Raw genomic sequence first — 19,336 nt, 5'->3', positions numbered from 1 at the left:
ATTACCATACTTGAATTGAAGAAGAACCCCAATGGCATTCGATACTGGTATATGTACTAAAACTCTCTCTCTCTCTAGAACAAGCCAAAAAGGATAAACCGAAAATGATCAAAACCGAAAAACCCCAACTCGGGTCACGAGTAGAAGTGGGTAGTAGTTCATAGATAAGGATGAAAAATGATCAAACTTGAGACCGAAAAGACTTTTTCCTCTTTCCTTCTTTTCCTTTTATTTTGGCTTGTCACTTTTTGGGGTGCAGGATTCCTTCATCGCTCTGATATCGTTAGGGGGGGAATGCAACGGAGTTGTAGAGAGTCTAAACGGAAAAATCTACAGGAAATTAAGTGAAAAGGAGGAAAGTAGAAGGTGGTAGTAGATGTCAAGAGGTATGATGGAGGACGAAGGATGAGGAGGAAGGAAGGGTGGTGATTTAGAAGCGCAGGTCCCAGCCGATCTTAGGACCCAGACGAGGCAGCTCATCAGCCACGCTCTGGACATCCTTGTCACCTCTTCCACTGAGGTTGAGGACGATGTCGCCCGTCTTCATGGACTTGGCGAGCTCCATGGCGCCGAAGACGGCGTGGGAGGACTCCAGAGCGGGGATGATACCCTCGGTTTGAGCGAGGGCACGGAAGCCAGTGAGGGCTTCGGCGTCGGTGGCGGCAATGAACTTGGCGCGGTCGCTGTCCTTCCAGTTGGAGAGCTCGGGGCCGACACCGGGGTAGTCAAGACCGGCGGAGATGGAGTGGGTTTCGGAGATCTGACCGTGCTTGTCCTGGAGGACGTAGGTGCGGACACCGTGGAAGACACCCTTGCTGCCGCCGGAGAGGGTGGCGGAGTGGCGGTCGGTGTCAACACCGTCACCACCGGCTTCGACACCCAGGAGCTTGACGCTGGGGTCGTTCGAGAAGGGGTAGAACATACCCACGGCGTTACTGCCACCACCAACGCAGGCGACGACAGCATCGGGCAGCTTGCCGATGAGTGCCTTCATCTGTTCCTTGGTTTCATCACCGATGACAGACTGGAAGGTACGCACGATGGTCGGGAAGGGGTGAGGGCCGATGGCGGAACCGATGATGTAGTGGGTGGTGTCGAGGTGGACAACCCAGGCGCGGAGAGCCTCGTTGACAGCATCACGAAGAGTGCGGCTGCCGGCGTCGACGGCAACGACGGAAGCACCCAAAAGTCTCATACGGAAGACGTTGAGGGCCTGACGACGGACATCCTCGGCACCCATGTACACGACACACTCCATGCCGAACTTGGCACAGACGGTGGCCGTGGCGACACCGTGCTGGCCAGCACCAGTCTCAGCAATAATTCTCTTCTTGCCCAGACGGCGGGCAAGCAGGATCTGGCCGAGAGCATTGTTGATCTTGTGACTTCCGGTGTGGTTAAGATCCTCACGCTTCAACCAGATGTTGGCACCACCGACATGCTCCGTCAAGCGGTCAGCAAGATGGAGGCTGCTGGGGCGGCCCATGTAGGGGTAGTAGGAGCGGTATTCCTCCCAGAACTTAGGGTCGTTGCGCGCCTGATCGAAACCGCGCTCGAGTTCGGCCAAGCAGTCCATGAGGGACTCGGGCACGTACTGGCCACCGAACTCACCGAAACGGGAGGGAATGAGAGCAGGGTCACCAGAGCCGTTCAGAGCTTCAATCTGGTCGACCAGGCCCGGACCAGCCGGGGTGTCGTCGTTAGTAATGACATCGGTGGGCTGAGAGAGGGCAGGGGGGGCCTCCTTCAGGACGGGGTCAAGCACGTTGACGGAGCCAGTCACCTTGCCCTGAGCATCTCTCTCAAGGCGACGACCGGTCACGCTGGAGAGGTAGTCCTGGGCATGCTTAGCCGCCTGACCGGCAGGGGCGTCACCCAAGACGGTGATGATCTGGCTACCAATAACAACACCCTCGGAGATGTTCTGCACGGACAGGAAGTGCTCGCGGGTGCTAACACCGAATCCCAGCGCCGTAGGCACGTTTCCGGACCAGGTGTGAACGCGAGACAAGAGATCGGGCAAGTTCGAGCTGAGCTTCCCGGTAGCACCGGTGACACCCATTCTGGAAACGACGTAGATAAAGGAATCGGCGATCTTGCAGAGAAGCTTCATACGGGACTCGGAGGTGGCGGGGGCAATGAGGGGGACGTAAGAGAGACTGCAGAAAATGTTAGACCAGCTACCCAAATTTGCGCACACGATGCAGTCGAAACATACCCGGCGCTGGCGCAAAGATCTCTGAAGCGAACAGCCTCCTCCGGGGGCAGATCGACCATGATGAAACCATTGACACCGGCGTCCTTGCAGTGTTGAAGCATGAGCTCCTCACCATACTGCATCAGAGGGTTGTAGTAGCCCATCAGAAGAACGGGTGCTCTCAGACCGCGGCTTCTGGCGGTGCGGACCTGGTCCAGGACAAGGGGGATTGTCACACCATTGGCCAAAGCCTGGGTGTTGGCCTTCTGGATAGTAGGTCCATCTGCGATAGGGTCGGTGAAAGGGACACCCATTTCGATAATGTCTGTTGCAGATCACCGAAATCGATTAGTTCCCCTCCATATTTGAAATGTTGCAAAAGGCGGGGTCGACAACATACCAGCACCACCATTTTCCAAGCCCATCAGAACATCTACGGTCTCCTCAACAGTGGGATATCCTGCAGTGAAGTAGGCGACCAGAGCGGCGCGCTTCTCCTGCTTGGCTCTGGCAAATGCATTCTTGATTCCGTCCATGGTGGCGGGAGGTGGGGGTGACACCCGGCGAGTGGTGGTGAAAGAGTAAGGAACGGGGGAAGGAGTAGCGGAGGAAAAGGGAGATCGAAGCAAGGTAAGGGACGAGAAGAAAGAAAAAGAGACCAAAAACGGTCAATTGAATAAGGACGTGGAGGGAAAAGCTGGGGGAGGGAAGAGAGAGTCGAGAAGGAGGAGAAGCGGAAGAAAGTGGGTTTGAGTCACCGCGATTACTGAGTAATTACGGTGAGTGACGGCTGGCTGGTTATTTTCCCCGCCCCGGTCAGGTGATGGTGGCGATAAGATAAAAATGAAAAATTACGAACAGGTACCGCTGGGTATGAAAATGTCGGATTTACGGAATTGCGTCTGATTTCTGGATTGGGGATCGATTATTAGATTACTTATGTAGTTGTGCACTCTGCCTCCTCCAAATGTCAAAGGGAAAGAAAAACAAGTCAGAAGAAGTAAGAAATAAACAGGATTATTCACAGACGCCGCAAGCTATGCATATATAGATCCGCCCCAACAAGACCGGTCACCAAAAACTGGTGGCAACAGGGTCCTGTGAATATACCAGGGACCATCTCCTCCAAGAGACGCACAATGACGGAGATAGGAGCAGAGAAACCCAGCAGCGGACGACAACAGTGATAACAACAACTCAATAACACAAGGTGCACAAATCTGATCCCAAATCCCATTTCACACTTTTGATCCTTCGCCAATCCAGATGTCTGGTACATCAATCCCAAGTGTTATCCCAAACCTGCAACCTAGAAGGAACGACGGCAGCGCCATGCTATGCCAGATAGTTGTACAGCTTCGTAAAGGAGTGAAAGCCTCATGCCCACATGAAAATGCAACATTAACCCAAGAAAAAAAAAAAGGAAGAAGAAAACATGGTTTAAATGGTGAAGAACGGGAACAGTTCGTCTATAATGCATCAAAGCAAAAAAGGATATCGGGCATCAAGGCATGAAGAAGGGTAATAGTATAAGGAGAGACATAAGATCATTCACAGTGATCATAAAAAAAGAATAAGTGGCAAAGTCCAGGTGCCCCGGGACTGAACTATCCTGTGCGACAAGATCCCACAGGGCTCAGCGCCCAAGTCTCATGGCAAAGGAGTGACGATAATCAAAGAGGTATCAATGAGGTATGCAAGAAACACAACGCAATAAAGCGGAAAATCCAAACGCCAGTTGATGCAGATTACCAAAGAGGAACCGAAACGCGGGTGATTCAAGACCCGTGGGCCTGGCCATGCACGGAATACGGCATGGGAGCAAGGTAGTTGTAGCACGCGCTGCTGCTGGGGTTTCCAGTGGCTGCGGCAGAGTTGAGAAGAGGATTCAGCTCCCAAGTTCTGCTGTTCACAGTGGCTGTGAGTCCAAGTTGGCTCTGCTGCTGACAGACAGAAGGGTACGAGTAGGGCGTAGCCAAGGCGGAAGAATAGGGCTGATTGACACTAGCCAGTCCGCCTCGCAGTTCCGAGCCGCCCGTCATAGAAGGGGGTGTATATGTCGAAGCAGCTAGGCTGGCTCCGTAGTTGGCTGGGGCAGCAGTATCTGACACGGACTGAGGCGACGCTGCATTCTGAGGCTCAGTGCCAGAGTCAGAGGCAGCGCCGTTGCTGGTGTAGTTCGATCCAATCGGGGTGGCCAGGGTTCCAGAAATCGAAGAGTAACTAGCAGACTAGATCGCCAACGGTTAGCCTTGTTCGGGATGGCTATGAAATGAACGATTCACTTACGTATTTACCGATTATCTTCTTGAGGGCATGGCTGAGGATCTTCCAGGGGAAGACCTTCACGTCCTTCTCGATATTCCTGGGCTTTGGTGCGGGAAACCCCATGATGACTTTGAAAAAGTCCTCACTGTCAGCCTTGGCCTTGGACACTGTAAGTGGTCGGAAGCCTTCCAAGTTTCTGCGGATGCGGTTCTTCTCTTCCACCGTGAACCGGACTCCCACCAAGGACTCGAGCAAGTAGATGGTGTCAACGCTGGTAACAAAGCATTCGTCCTTCCCATCCCAGTAGATGCAACTGATGCAGATACTATTAGGAGCACGGTCTTCAGGCGCCACAGGCTTGAAGTCTGCGTGGATTGTGCTGCCACTCTGCATCCGTGTAAATTGAACCAACCGACGCTTTGCCTCCCGCTCTTCTCTGGACCAGCTTTCTGTCATTGAATCGAGATCACCATTCAACTTCAACACTGCCTTCGTCGGGCACATGGCATAGGGATTGAACGACTGCGTTTGGCCATATGCGCCCGACTGTTGCAACGTCGACGTCCGAATGAGGGTGGGATTTCCGAACCTGCCTGGTGATGCTTGGCTTTGCTGACGCAGAGGATGGCCGATAGTGTAAGTAGTGCTTCGTGCATCGTTGCTGACCGCGAGGAACGACGGGCTGTATGATGGAGTGATAGGTGATGGCGCCCGGATAGACGCTTGAGACGTGTTAGATAGGCCAGGATACTGGGTCGAAGGAACTCGCGGCGATGCCGCCGTGTGGTGTGGGCTGACGAAGCTATTCATTGCCGGCAGAGACTGCAGATACGGTGAATAGGTCGCGGAGGATACGCTGGGCGATTCCTTTGCATGCATTGGTGGGCCGGTGACTCGCTTGGGTGCCCTGGAGAGGGGTTCGTCGGCGTATGAAGGCACCCTCCGCTTGCGAGACTCGTCGGAAGGCGACTGCATCGAAGCATGTTCATAGGTATAAACTCCCACTTGTAGCGTGACTGCATGGCAGTCATTATGGTCCATGGACACTTGCAAGGGAACTGCGAACGACGGAGAGCCCGTGGAGCTGAAAGGAGGTGTGTCGACGGAAAGTGCATATTGAAACGAAGCACCCTGGAAGCCGAGGAAGTGAGGAACACATTCGCACTTTTTCGAGCCGAAGACCAGGTAAAGAGTCGCATAGGACGATGAGTGGAGGTCATATGGCGATTGAATCTGGACGAAGACCCTGGTGCCTTCGGAGCCTCTCTGGGGGGAGTAGGAGACTACTTCCGGTGTTTGGCGATTTTCGGCGGCCATCATTGGTGAACGACCCTCTTCGTAGGAACTCGCATACTCTCCGTTCGCCATGTAGGGCACACAGTCCGATATCTGGCTTGCGTGATCGGGCATGGGGGAAGGAACCAGCGTGGTGGCCGTCACATAAGGTGCCTGGCCATAGCCTTGGTACGGAATGCCATCATGCAGAGATCGAGCAGAGTCGTAGTCTAATCAGGTTGAGTTAGTGTCAGTGTCTCACGAAGTTCAAACGCGGTGGGTGTTCCCTAGGGAACCCTGGACCAGCCATGCCATGTCCACGAGGGGGAAGAAGGAGGGGGGGGTGGGAGGAGTGGATGTATCAGTGCTTACCGATCAACGCCGTGTGCGGGGGCTTCTGGAAAGTAGACATAGACAAAATGGGCTCAGACTTGGCCAGAAGGCCGTCTGAAAAAGCACCGATGAACTGTGACTCTTCAGGATCCGAAAAATCCAACGACTCGTCTAGAATTAACGGTGTTTGTAACTCGGGATTGAACTGTAAAACGCCCTCGGGTCAGTTCAGTGTCCAAGGTGTGGGAGATGGTGGGTGTGACTGCAGGAAAAACAAGGCTGGGGCACTCGGCAAGACAGTGAATGAATCAAATATTCTGATTTGGTCGAAAGCAAGAGAAAAATGGGAGTGAACCGAAAAGCAATTGGGCAGCGAGCAGCGAAACCGGACTCACCAAAACACCGTGCGTCTTAGAGTAAGCCAGTTTGAAGGTGTTGCAGAAACTGCAACCAAGCACAACAGCTTAAAAAAGCGAATGACAGCGAATTTATCCTGGAAAAACGATAGGATGCCGGAAAGTCTCTAGCGAGCTCTCCGAGACAAAACGAATGACGACACGAAGTGGCTGTCAGCCCGGACGAGGAAGATGGCACGAAAAGCTTCGAATCAGCGATCAGGATCCGACGCCTCAGGGTGAAACCACGAAAGGTTGGCTGCAGAATAGGAACCAGTGGTGAGCCACGCTGCCGATGAATGCTTTTGATAACCTATAGGAAACCTGCTTCCATCTGATGGCGCTGTTTTAACCTCACGCGGCGGGCAGGTTGAATGGCAAATGTCCGTGGCAGACTCTGGACGAAAGCGAGCGAGAACGAGCCGGTCGAACTGAAAAGAAGACCCTTTTCGCTTTTCTGGCGTTTGTGGAAGCGATAGTGTCTCAGGATTTCCTCAGGATGAGGACTAAAAGTCAGGGCACGAACTACCCAACTAGTGAGTACGAACCCTCCCAAAAGGCGAGGAACCGGCTCGCTGCATAGACCAGCAAGACTTACCAGGTGAGATGAAAAGACAAGAGATGCGTCTCTGAGGTCTTTTTGAAATCTAATATGCAAAAGAAGTCACGGTCCCTAAGCGACTAAACGAGATAGTCTACACCTTGACGGGGGCGGGTTAACAACAAACATCCGGAAGTTTAGTGACGGAAACCATACAAGGGGAGGTGACAAGCGCACGGAACCCATCGTGGACCCTAATTTTCCTTGGGATCTTGTGCGGCAAAGGCACGACCTTGGAGAAGCAAGGAGTACAGAGGGAAGGGGACACGAAGGAGAGTGATGCAAGGCACCAACAGAGTCTGTGGCAAAGGGTGAGGGGGGGGGTTGGCACCAACCTTAACAGACCAATGACTTCAGCACAGGGAGAGGCTTCGTCAGTAAACGCAGCCTATTTGAGATATTTCCCTGCTAGTTTGTAATAAGGTGGTGTCCTCAGCCGAGACAAAGATCCACGATGGTTTGAGTCCAGGTCCGACCTCGTGTGAAGGACTACAGAGACAAGGTTGGCAAGAAGGCTAGCTGACGATCCACACTCTTTTTTTTTCTCTTCGGAGGGTAAAATTGAGACAGATGAGCGAATGCGGACACTGCAATCAAAGGTGATTTCGCTGAAATGGGGAGGGCTGTTCGGCGTGACGAGAGACGGGGGGGTGGTTCGATGATCGTCCTTCCGCTCAACAAACGGAGATCGCTCTATAGATCCGGCTTATAAGGGACCAGGCAAACGAACAGCTGGGGGAGGAGACCACACGACACGGAAAGTAGATGGCGTCCAGTCAATCAGCGGCTTTCCCGCGGATTTTTGGTTGCTTCGGAAATATTAAGACACTATTGTCGAAGATAATAGAAATAAAAAATATTCTCCCCCTTCTGGTCGGATAAACACGGAGCCAAGCTTCGAGGCAATTAAACAGAGATATAGCGACGGTTGTCGAACAATCAGCGAGCGCGTAGAGTCCGTGAGGATTAGATATTAGGATATCCAATAAGTCCGATCAGTTCCCAATGCGGCTTGCCAATAAATGCTTCTCTCCTTCGTCAATAATTTTTTTTTTCTCAATTCGGTCCTTCTCTTATTTATTTCTTTCCTTCTTCGTTGATCAACACAAACGTAGCGAACGTAATGATACTTCCGATACCAAACAAAGCGAGTGTAAGGCGAACGTGGGACGAGCGAGTGGAAGTGTTAATAATAAAAAAAGAGAAATACAAGGGATACTTTCACTGTGCCATCACAGAATAAGTGAAAGGGGGAAAGGTGGGGAGAGGAGGAGGGAAGGAGGGGGGGGAAGAAGAGAAGAGAAGTAGTAGTAGTAGGAGGAGAAGGAGGAGGAGGAGCAATAATAGTGGAGGAAATAAAAAAAGAACAAGAGTGACCGTCAAGTACGAGATGACGAGAGATATATTACTTTTCCCTTCAAAGCAATCCGCTTTGAGCCGAGGATGCGGTGGTAAGAAACGAAAGAGCACTGGGCGACAATAGCCTTAGTGTGGCGGGGATGTGCTGGTGGGAGGATGGAAAGGGAAAATAGTTAGATAAGTAGGAAGTAGTAGGGATCAGGTTTGCAGGGCCGGGGGTATTGTTGGAAAACAATTCAATTTGATCCCTCGAGGTTAATGGATCCCGGAATGATATAAATAAATGACGATTGATAATAGTAATGAGGATAAGAGGATTGAAGAAGAATAATAATAATAATAATAACAATCTTTCTTTAAGTGAACTCCGTCACCGAGGAAGATCAAACGGCGTCTTTTCCTCTCTCGCGTGAGTGTGTGTTGTTATAATTATACCTGAGGTTGTTCGGGGAATCATAACACCCTGAAATCTGAAGACCAGACCAAAATGGCTGGTTGGGCTAACTGGATCTTTTTTCTCCATCGTAAAAGTCCCTGGGCTGGTGGTGGTCCTCCACATCTCTACCGCTAGACTACCAGTCCCATGGAGACCTTAGTACCGTCCCATAACCCTTTGAGATGGGTTTCTTTTACGAACTTTCCGATCCTCCTTTGACCAGGAACCACTCAGCATCGGATCGGGTCACGGGGAAAGCTTCAAGGATGGGAAGGATGGGAAGGCCGTAAGAAGACAATCCCCGCTCTCTAAGGGTAGAGGGAGGGAAAAATCAAAAAATCAAAAATAAAAGGGTTCTTTTTTCAAAAATCTTTTTTTTTCTTGCTCGTTGACCCTTCACTCTATTTTCTTTAGTCTAGTTCAAATTTTTTTTTTATTTCTAAATTTTTTTAATTTCATTTATTCCTTTTTTGCTACCCTCCGTCTTTGCTAGGAAAGCGGCCCTTCACTAAGAGGGGAAATCCTAAGTGGAGAGAGTAGGGAAGTTCTTAGTCCAGATAGGTTTAGTTAGCTTCAGGGCTAAAAGGTCATGAAGCCCAAGAAAGTAAGAAACGTTATAATTATTTTTATTCTCGGAAGAGGAGATTCTTATTTGGTGAGAGGAATCCCACCATTGGGTATTGGGTGAATAATCATCCAACTCCCTCCCCCAAATAAATCCAGGGAAGAGGCGCTAAACTGGCTAGCAAGGGTGTTAGCAAAGAATAGCAGCAGGCACCGTTCAAGCGGTCCATGCCGCCTTGACCGGTGGATCCCCCCCCCCCAAGGGAAAAAGATCAGGGCTGCAGAAGCCAGTGGAAGGAGGAGGAGAGAGAGGAGAGGAGGGGTGGGAAAAAGGCAAAAAAGAGAACTGGTTTCTGGTTCCCGTTATTTTTACCTCCGTAGTAACTCTGGTTCTACTGGAGATTCCTCCGGCCCTATGGGATTCAAATTGGTAAACAGATGGTCTCCATCTACTCTGCAAAGTATGACCTGCGGCGACTGTACCATATTTTTCCAGTCATTTTCCATTCTTCCTGAGATCCTCGTTGGTGGGGGAAGGGGGCGATGTTCACCTTTTTCCGTTATTTCCTTGGCCTTTCGGGAGGCCCTGATACACTGGCTGATACGGGGCCTAAGAATAAAACTGGATCCCCCCGGGCAGCCACCCAGCCTACCATCATAACTGTTCCGCAGAAAGTTTGGGCTAAACAACCTCGTACATCTGGCAGGATGAGCTGCCCTGTCACGGTCTTCTGTATCCAGTAAAAGGGTCAACTTAGATGCTAGTAGTAGTTGTTTAGTTCTGTGCTAACTCAGTAAGTAAGATATTGTGCTAGCAAGTAGCAAACTTTAACCGTCACAGTCATGTCCTCGTTGTTGTTACCGTTTTCTGCGTTTTTCCATATCACCTTGCCCCGTTTCATGCATCATCACTCGACCTCTCGTCCTCATGACTAGTACCATTACTACTCCTACTGTCTAGTCCCTCCTATGACATGGTTTTTCTTATTTTCATTTTTTCCCAGGCCTATCAAAAATTTTTGGTGTCTCAAGACTTAGGCCAGCCGGCTCACCTTCTCGAAAGAGTTGACAACCGGAATCAAAGGATAGAAAGTAACTCCCACTGGCAGTCCTTCCAATCAAAGTTGAGAAAAACCGACCTAGCAAGAGGACCCTTCGTGATCCGCGGAGTCCTCTTGATGAGATAATACTTAAGTAGCGGAAGTTCTTAGTACGATCGAAGCTGTCTACCGAGGTAAGCAAACCAATTGAGTAAAGAGGAAGCAGAGAGGAATCGGAGCGATCGTGAGTTCGTGACATATTATTAGCTCTCGCAAGGTCCCCCACCCCTGCCCCCTTTCCCGAATAGGAAGTAATGTTGAGCACATTCAGTGCCAACTCAAGGAACCTTTGCCTAATTGGGAATTTCTTAATTTGGAGCCCTCAGGCAGCAGTGACCCGCCGAGAGTAGACCGTTTTAGTTTATTGGCTGCCCCCTCCATCAATATCCCGTTTGGGAATGCTCCGTTCTGGGTCTGGAGATAAAGCCTGATTCAGCCTCGCAGTTCCAGTGATCGGGTCCAACTTCTGACCGATGTTCCGAAGAAGACTACTATGTCCTATCTTTCCGTACGTCGTTGAGTATCAAAGTTATGTCTTAATTAACTTCACAGTATCTATTTCTTTATCTCTCTTATGCGTGTTGGACCTGCTTAGCTAAATTGGCACTCAATCTTTCCTCTCTCAACCCTGCACTGGCCTCAAGAACAAGCCTTCCTCCCCTTCTACTTTCCCCGCCCACGGCTCGGCGTGTACTCCTTGACTTCCGGCTGCTCAGTACTTTGTTGTAGACAGTACGTAGTAAGTAGACTCACTGCATTCATAGCGAAATCGTTTATTACTCCATACGCTACCATCATCTCATGACATCAAAGCTCAAACATCAGACTCTCGCATGGTTCGCCAAGATTTCTGGAAAACTTAATTGCTGATTGGTCTACGGGAGTACCGTCGTGTGTCTTCTTCCACATGTTTGATCAGTCGGAGAAGCAAGAGCAAGTAAGTAAGTACTAGTAAGTCATACGAAATGGTGTCAGGCCAACTGCGAGCCCGCCCGAGCGTGCAGGGAACGCTTCCAGAGCCAGTCACAGCCAACGATTCCGTTGTTCCGTGCCTTCCTTCCTCCATCTCTCCACATTGTGGCAGCGCAGCGGCTGACCTTTGGTTCAACTGTGCTTTACTAGTAGTTTTGTCTACTACCGAGATCATCCACTTTCAACGGCGTCTGAATCCCCAGCCTTTCGGCTTTTGTTCTCTTTGGTAGGCAAGGCGGATGGTTTGCCTTCCAACAGATATTTAGTCAACTCGGTTGAAGCGGTTAACGATCAAGCAAGGTGTGAGTTAAATGCACAGCAAGGTACATGCACAGAAGATAACACACTATTTTGCACTTTTGTCGACAGCCAGTGGGATCGTGGGCTCCTCGAACGCGGGCATGCAACCACCACCGTGAAATAGCTATCTAGCGGCCGATCTATCTGAGGGAAGCGGTACTTCTAAGATGCTAAACATAGCAAACCTTGCATTGGCTTCCACTGGAAGAAGTCATGCAAGGGTCGGACATGGCCGTCTCATTGGTGCCAGAAGAGGGCGGTGTGGATCCCCTCCCCTCCACTGCCACTCGATTTCTCTTTCCTTTTGGTTTAGCGCATAAAAAGAAAGAAGAAAAGGAAGAAGAAAAAAAGGTTCCGCTTCTTCCTCCAAAAATCCTCCGTCTAAAATAATGTCGGCACTTGATTCGCTCACAATTAAGTCCGGTGAGTGGCACGATGGGAAGCACCGAAACGCTATTCCCCTGGTGGTGGTAAGGTAGCAGCATGGTAGTACTACCTTTGCTACCACCTCCACTTGCAGCAGAGCGACCCTGCATTGTTACCACACTGTGAGCCGTCAGTGGACGCTTCTCGCGGCTGAGCTGCTGAGACCTGGCCAACCGCCATGAGCTGATCATCCTGGCCGTCATCGTGGCCTCGAGCGTTCAGCTGGAAACTGCTTATCCTGGTTGCTTGCCCTTTCTCGAGAACAGGGATGGAACTATTGATGTTTAATCAAACTCACCGTAGCACCCCCCAACCACGGACCAACGCTTGGGTACAGCCTATTGCTTAGGATCTAATCGTCGTAAGGCCGCCCAATGTGATCATGCTGACGGTCCCGGACCGAAGATGAGGTCATGGCGGTGTTCCACGGTGGTCAAGTCATTAACGCTATACTCAGATCGACGGGAGTCAAGAGGAAACAAGCCTGGGCAAACTGTGCACTAGTTTCCCATGAGGTCATGTTATCGAAAAAGCCGAGCGTTGTCGATCTTATTCTGTTGTGGACAGCACATCGTGGCTCAGTCTCCCTGGGTCTTGTTGCGGAGGTCCTCCGTACTCCACGTTTGGTAAGAAATAGGTCTCAAACTTAGATCATACTTGCCGTGAATACTCTCAATGGTCTTCAGGGCTTCGGGACGACTGCCAGAACTGATTGACTCCCGAAGACACTGTCAATTGTGTCATTCCGAATTCCGAGTCATGGATGTTGGGCTTTGCGCCGGTTGCTCAACTACGGGTGCTCTCTAAATGTACCGTGTAGCAGTGGTCACTGTAGGTACTGGCACTGTCCGTCACATACAATACTATCGGACAGCCGTTAGTCGTCATAATTCATCTTATGCGATGTGACGACATGACTCTCAATCCAGGAGTCGCTTCAATCTCAAGAAATTAACCGATGCCGAATAAAGTTCGTCGTATAGATCGACCCAAAGGCAGTAACTTGGCGGATCATCGTTCGGAGCACGTTGAGAAGCACGCGCGCTCGCCATCTTACAGCAACTAGTGTATCCGTACCTACCTTAGTCACCTTGCAATTGCGGGCGAGAAAGATTCTCAGCAGGCATTGAGACTATTTACTGGCTCATATCCAGATATGCCAAAGGGAAGCTGTGGGCCCCTACAAAGATAGCATGATTAGCCCCATGGAGATGATTCGTCCCCTAAGCTACATACAGGGATGATCAGCAGTCCTTGTCCACAATAGTGCGCATGGCTTGTCCCTGATTGGGATGGGCGACCAAAGTGGTTTGCTTGAGCTCATGTTCGAGAAAGAAAAGGGAAAAGTGGTCTGTAGGACCATGGTTTCATTGCCACGAGGGAAGGTTTGGTCCCTCAACCTGACATGCGTTTGCATGGGGTCGAGGTGAGGCAGGCAATACTACCCCTGTGACTGTCAAACGAAAACATGAGTGCAAACTAACAGTACTACTCATTTCATACCGTCTATATGAAAAAATATATATCCCAAACACCGGCATATGAGCTATCTGTTACTACAAACCTTCTTCAATTAACCCGAAGCCAAGCCAATTTACAGTGTCTTGCATGTTGACCTCCGAATCTACTCCAGCAATTCTACGAAGCTTTCCGAAATGGTAGGTACTTTGTATCAACTGCCTTAGACGTCGGAGGAAGGCTCGGCATTCCTGAATGCTTTTGCTACAGGGCAAAAGGACACTAGGACAGAGGTCGGCCAATGCTCGGGGAAATCCGCCCGCGCCCGACCGAGTGACCGGCCAAAGTTTCAACAAGCGGACGGACCACAACCTCAAAGGACAAAACAAATTGGCTACTGCCTAGAATCGCTTGAAAGGAAGGCAGAGTTTCTGTGCCCTTCATCGTTCAAACTTCAGGCTAACCCAGTCGATCAAGGTATGGAAAATCCCGCAGTCCATCGGGGCTGTTAGTCCACTGACCATGCCAACCCCGGCTGCGCGCTAGCCGTCCCTTGAGTGGGCATGGTATTCGGCCGGTGTAGTGAATTGTGCCGTTGATGGGCAGCAGGAATCGCCGAGTAGATATTATTGCATGTGTGCTAAAGGAAGGATTCTCTGTGCGTGAGGAGTATGATCGTCAACCTTTGCATTTGAAAATCTGTTTCAAAATTGCGAAGAGTGTGGAAATCTCGGGCAGTGCAACAGCTATCTACAGAGTACACCGGCGGCATCCTCCGCCTGAGGATTATCATCGACAATCATTATTCAGTCACGGTTCATAATTGAGCCCTGGACTCCGGAAATCATTCAATGGTGAAATCCACCACCACCGGAACATCACCGGGGTCAACCGGAGAAATCCTACGAAGCTCCACTTTCCCCCATCGACTCCGTCTAGTGTGAGCCAGTCAATTCTAGCGGCTCCGAACCTCAACCCAAGGAACCAACCGGCGGCCGGTCAACAAGGAGGTGAATCTTCCGGAAGCATGATGGAAGTGGAACGGTTAGCAGCGATGGATCCATGGGTCCCAGCGCGTGGGAATTTGCTCCCTACCGAGGAAGCGTGGTTGACTGGTTGTCGTATCTACTCCGTATTTTCGGATTCGGAACGTCGTCACTCTGTGGGATGGAATATTTTTTAGACCAGCTACTATTTACGACTTTGGGGTGATCATCGATCATACGATGGGCAAGTGATGATGCTCGTTCCTTTCGAGCAAAGAAAGGAAGGTGGTATCGACCACTGTGCATCTGTCACATTTAGCAGCACCCCAGTCCCCAAGCAGCCGAAGCACAAGAACCGCAATTAAGCATTCAGGGTCTTTTAATTGCGGTGGGCAATCAACCCCGGCTCGGCGTGTCAGCTAAAGTGATGAATAGCTGGAAGGCGTCCAATTCCCGGCCGGCTCTTGGCACCCACCCGGCACCACGACAAATGGCAGTCTACGCTTTCTCACAGCAGTCAGATTAAACGTGCTCTAGTTGATTCTAGTCGCGCCTTAGTTATCCCTGTTATATGTTATGCTGCCAATCTAACGGCCAGCATGCCGTCATTGTTAATTGCCTAGTGGATGATGCTCCATACACAGCACACCACTGTCATCACAGGATCTCAAGACCCAGCACGGAGCCCCGAAGGAACACACACACACACAACCTGCCACCCTCTCACGAGGCACCAAGCAAAGACGCATGAAGTTTAATTTTCATCTGCAAGAGACAGACTTGGATTGGATCGTCCTTGCATCCTCCCGTCTAGTCTAAACCTTGGTCTTTCTCTGTGTCGATAATCAATCTACCCGGAAGTCATGACTTGACGTAGACCGGTCCAGGTACATCATTTGAGAGTTTACACCCTTACTTGGACATGGCTATCAACCATCCATCCGCCCATTACCCCTTGAATCAGAGAATAAAAACCCTCAAATTGATGCTAGGGTTATCCCACAAACCCTGATATCGGAAATTAAATGCGCCAGCAAGTACTGTGTTGAATGCTGGCATACCCACCAGAACCACCCGGATAATTTCTTTCCTTATCCATACTCATTTCCAGCTGCACGGGATACACCATATGGGAAGTTAGGAGCTGCAGACAGGAAGAAAGGTAGCACAGAACGAGGGACGTCAAATTTTGCATGCAATAACAGGTCTTAAACTGCACGCGCCGTGCATACGCAGCAAGTAAGTAGAGTCCGGCCCACCCGGAGCGGACGGACAGATAGACGGTAAGAAGGTTTTTTTTTTTTTTTTTTTTTTTTTTTTTTTTTTTTTTTTTTTTTGAACAATTAGTTCTCAAGTCTCAAGTCTCCCGACCGGTTGGGAATGCTTACACCTCTCGTTTTAGTACGTATGTACCTAGTGGTTAGTTCTTCGGGGTATTAATAATTAGTTTTTTAAAATATTAATAACTAGCTAATTATCTTTTTTTTTTTTTTTTTTTTTTTTTTTTTTTTTTTTTTTTTTGATCGGCACGTTTTGGTTGGGGATGAGCGGGATGGTGATCATGGTGGCTGGTTATGGTTATCTACACACTAGACAAACACAGCAAACTGAATATCAGTATCTACGGAGTACACCGTAGAAATCAAGTAAGATATATCTAATTTTAATTTTACTTCAATTTTTTTTCTCACTAGTTTCACCTGTCTTAATTCCTTATCCGCAAGTTTATGGAGCCGTGCACTAGCTAAGCATGTAGACAAGTCAAGCAGGGAGGAGAAATGTCCGCTTAGTCAAGAAGTCAGAAAGTCTCTTAGGTTAACTAAACTATTTATCTAGATGAATCCTAACTAGTCAGTTCACTTGTCACCTTACTTGACTTGCCAACTAGGAGTAAGTTAGTTAGTTAGCAAGGCTTGGCCTGGCCTATTTGTTCGTTTGTTTCTCCTCAGCCAGCCGCACTCTATCCTTCCCCCATTTAGCCAAGATAACCCATTCTACTCATAGAATAGTACGGTACTTGTGTCTCATATAGGATAATAAATAGAAATAAACCCAGAAAAAAAAAGAGCTAAATAGTTACGTAGTGAGAAGTAAAAGAAAAGAAATGCCGACCCAAGCGCTCCCCCCACAACAAGACACAACACAACAGCAACCAAACTAAACTAAGTGGCAGTAGCCCGCCCGTCAATCCATTTCCCATCCAGGCGCAACCCGAACCCTAATTGCAAACCGTAGTATGTCTCACCTGTAGTCAGGTCACGGTCTACTCTAGTTGGCTGGTTGGTTGGTTTGGTTTGGGTGTCGGTCTGGGTTACTAGTTTTAATTTTTTTTCTCATGTTTATTTTTAATTCTCTCACTTGCTTAGCTTTTGGTTCCATTTTTCTACTCTCGCTTGTTTGGTTTTTGTGTTCTTGATGCTAATTTAAGCATATGCTATTATAGTCTGTCGGTACCGAAGTAACTAACTACTGTGCTACTGACTTAGACTGACTGGCTTTTGTGGGTATTTGGGGGAGGGAGTATGGAGAGTTACTATAGTATGATGGTTTACTTGGTACTGCATGGCAGTATATGATTCATTTAGTACATCACAAATTCAGAGGTGGTGAAAACATCAAGTCGGATATGTATGTTGATGATCACCACTATCACACGTCCCATCATCCTAGCTTCAAACAAACAATTAGCTACACATGTCCAATGTATCAATTTCTCTATCTCCCGTTAACAACATCTACTATGATTGTTATCCTCAACCGCTCCAAGCATAAAATCCCCAAACTAAGAAAGTACAGCCGTTGCCCCGGTGTGGCTGTGCACTGCCCTACCGAGCTACGTCCCTCCCGAATTCCAACCAGTAAATATCCTCCATCCACTTGTCCATCCACCCATCCATCCATCTATCACAAAGTAAATCAGGGGCTCGTGAAATGCGGGATAGGTCCGAAACAAGTTCAACCTAAAAGTGGTTCCTTAGCAAAAGCAGACCAGTAGTCTACTGATAAATGAATACTACCTACTACCCTACTAGGCAATACCGGAGGTAGTTCTACTTCTGATCATAGAGAACAGACCAGAATAGTTGCTGCAACCCAAAACCTCGGGACGAGCAGTGTGGAACTGGGCTCCAATTTACTTGGACAGAGCGTCAACGGCGTTCTCCGTATATACCAGTAACCTAGCTGACTTCCATGTGGCTACTAGATGTCTATCAGGAATAGTAGTGATGTGCATGATGTTTTACAAAGTGCAAGTGGGTAGTAGGTGGATAGTATTGTTTCCTACGGAGTAGATGGATATACTCCGTACCTACGTAGTAGTAGTAGCTATGTCTGATACAGAGTATATACCAAACCCACCAAACCTTGGAACAAGGTACTAAATTAGTCTATACCAGTTAACACCCACCTAACTAACTAACATTAGATGGTATCTATGTGCTGATTGAAGAAAGAAAAAGTGGCGTATGCCTCAGCTTGAAACATCTGCGCCACTTACTTCTCCATATTCACTCCGTTATTCGGAGTTACTATTATGTTATGTGATGGGATAGGGTACGGAGTATCCGGGAATTTTGCTCGTGCACGCACACTGGACTACGGGATCACCTTCTTCTGGAGGATGATGTGCCGACAGGGCTGCTTCACTAGTCGCTTTGCAAAGTATGTCTGTGGTTGTGGCTGTCTGTCTGTGTCACACGAGGCTCAGTTGTCCCGGGACGGATGCAGTGCACGGGCGAGATGGTAGCCAGTTGACAGGTTTGGGTTTTAAGGTGGTGGGAGTAAGGCTTGGATAGGTAGATTGACTGCCTCGTGGGTGTGTACTACGTTTGGGATAAGCATGTTGGTACTATTAGTACTTTAGTAAGTACTAGTAGTAACTTTTATGTCATTCTTCCATATTGGGTTCAGGATATATATCCTAGTCAGGTTGCTAGTACAGCAATATTACTGCGTAGTAGTAGTTTCATACTTCTAGATAATAGATCTCAGTATTTCCGGGCTATGCCCTACTACACAATCCAGTCTACAGATAATTCGTTGAGTATCCCTAGTTTCCATGTTATGCTTTAGTGGTAGTAGTGGCGGCTATTTTCACCCCCATAGCGCAGCCTCTATCGTATATAGCCTTTAATACTCAGGCTATTTAGTGAGACAAGCCCATCCATTCGGTAAATGCACTCTCTCCTCCCATAAACTTACCATCAAGCTGAACACCTCAACAAAAGTGGGATATCTAAATCCCACATACCCATACTAAGTCCGTAAATCTTGCAGTAGCTCATCAATACTCCAATGTATCCCCCCCTAGGACTAGGATCACCAAGACCCATAGACATAGACCCATACCTCCTACTACTACGTAGCAAACTAGTAAGTATGCATACGCACTGCATCCATCCCAAACCCCCTATTCACCATCCACCCCACCACCAGCTGAACAAGATTCACTCGGATCCAGAGGAAACTACAATAATCTCCAAAGATTGACCACCCCATCCCATCGTGTACCTCTCCTTTTCGGACCCGGAAAGGAAACCCTCACTAGCGAGCGATGATCACCAAACCAAAGGATGGAGATATCGATAGGGAGGGGAGGAAGATCCAAAGGAAGCACCGCACCCGTATCCAATCGAGAAAATCAGAAGCATGCCCGATCATCCCA

General features: G+C 49.1%; 5 protein-coding genes across 5 annotated transcripts; 3 read left to right on the top strand and 2 right to left on the bottom strand.

Annotated features, from left to right (window-relative positions):
* Positions 1-15: 15 nt before the first annotated feature.
* Positions 16-2,905, bottom strand: trpB (tryptophan synthase TRP5). Its single transcript, XM_025682040.1, has 3 exons — positions 2,598-2,905; positions 2,219-2,522; positions 16-2,159 (listed from the first exon to the last, which is right to left on the bottom strand). The coding sequence occupies exons 1-3, from the start codon at positions 2,731-2,733 to the stop codon at positions 431-433; spliced, it is 2,169 nt and encodes a 722-aa protein (XP_025543772.1). The 5' UTR covers positions 2,734-2,905; the 3' UTR covers positions 16-430.
* Positions 2,906-3,975: 1,070 nt separating this feature from the next.
* On the bottom strand, positions 3,976-6,152 carry medA (transcriptional regulator medA; the record flags this gene model as incomplete). Its single annotated transcript, XM_025678108.1, has 3 exons — positions 3,976-4,428; positions 4,487-5,970; positions 6,113-6,152. The coding sequence occupies 3 exons, from the start codon at positions 6,150-6,152 to the stop codon at positions 3,976-3,978; spliced, it is 1,977 nt and encodes a 658-aa protein (XP_025543771.1).
* Positions 6,153-11,493: 5,341 nt separating this feature from the next.
* BO79DRAFT_137242 (uncharacterized protein) lies at positions 11,494-11,924 on the top strand (the record flags this gene model as incomplete). Its single annotated transcript, XM_025678109.1, has 3 exons — positions 11,494-11,652; positions 11,736-11,800; positions 11,870-11,924. 3 exons carry the CDS (start codon positions 11,494-11,496, stop codon positions 11,922-11,924), a joined length of 279 nt encoding a protein of 92 aa, XP_025543770.1.
* A 265-nt stretch (positions 11,925-12,189) lies between these two features.
* Positions 12,190-13,033, top strand: BO79DRAFT_224459 (uncharacterized protein; the record flags this gene model as incomplete). Its single annotated transcript, XM_025683677.1, has 5 exons — positions 12,190-12,275; positions 12,321-12,348; positions 12,530-12,645; positions 12,684-12,863; positions 12,913-13,033. The coding sequence occupies 5 exons, from the start codon at positions 12,190-12,192 to the stop codon at positions 13,031-13,033; spliced, it is 531 nt and encodes a 176-aa protein (XP_025543769.1).
* A 1,713-nt stretch (positions 13,034-14,746) lies between these two features.
* BO79DRAFT_224458 (uncharacterized protein) lies at positions 14,747-15,196 on the top strand (the record flags this gene model as incomplete). The annotated part of the gene is made up of 3 exons (XM_025683676.1): positions 14,747-14,838; positions 14,868-14,918; positions 15,001-15,196. The coding sequence occupies 3 exons, from the start codon at positions 14,747-14,749 to the stop codon at positions 15,194-15,196; spliced, it is 339 nt and encodes a 112-aa protein (XP_025543768.1).
* Between the last annotated feature and the right edge of the window lie 4,140 nt (positions 15,197-19,336).

This window comes from Aspergillus costaricaensis, assembly GCF_003184835.1.
Source record: "Aspergillus costaricaensis CBS 115574 unplaced genomic scaffold BO79scaffold_3, whole genome shotgun sequence".
NCBI lineage: Eukaryota > Fungi > Ascomycota > Eurotiomycetes > Eurotiales > Aspergillaceae > Aspergillus > Aspergillus costaricensis.
The sequence above is the reverse complement of the archived record's forward strand: the minus strand, read 5'-3'. Positions and strand labels throughout refer to the sequence as shown.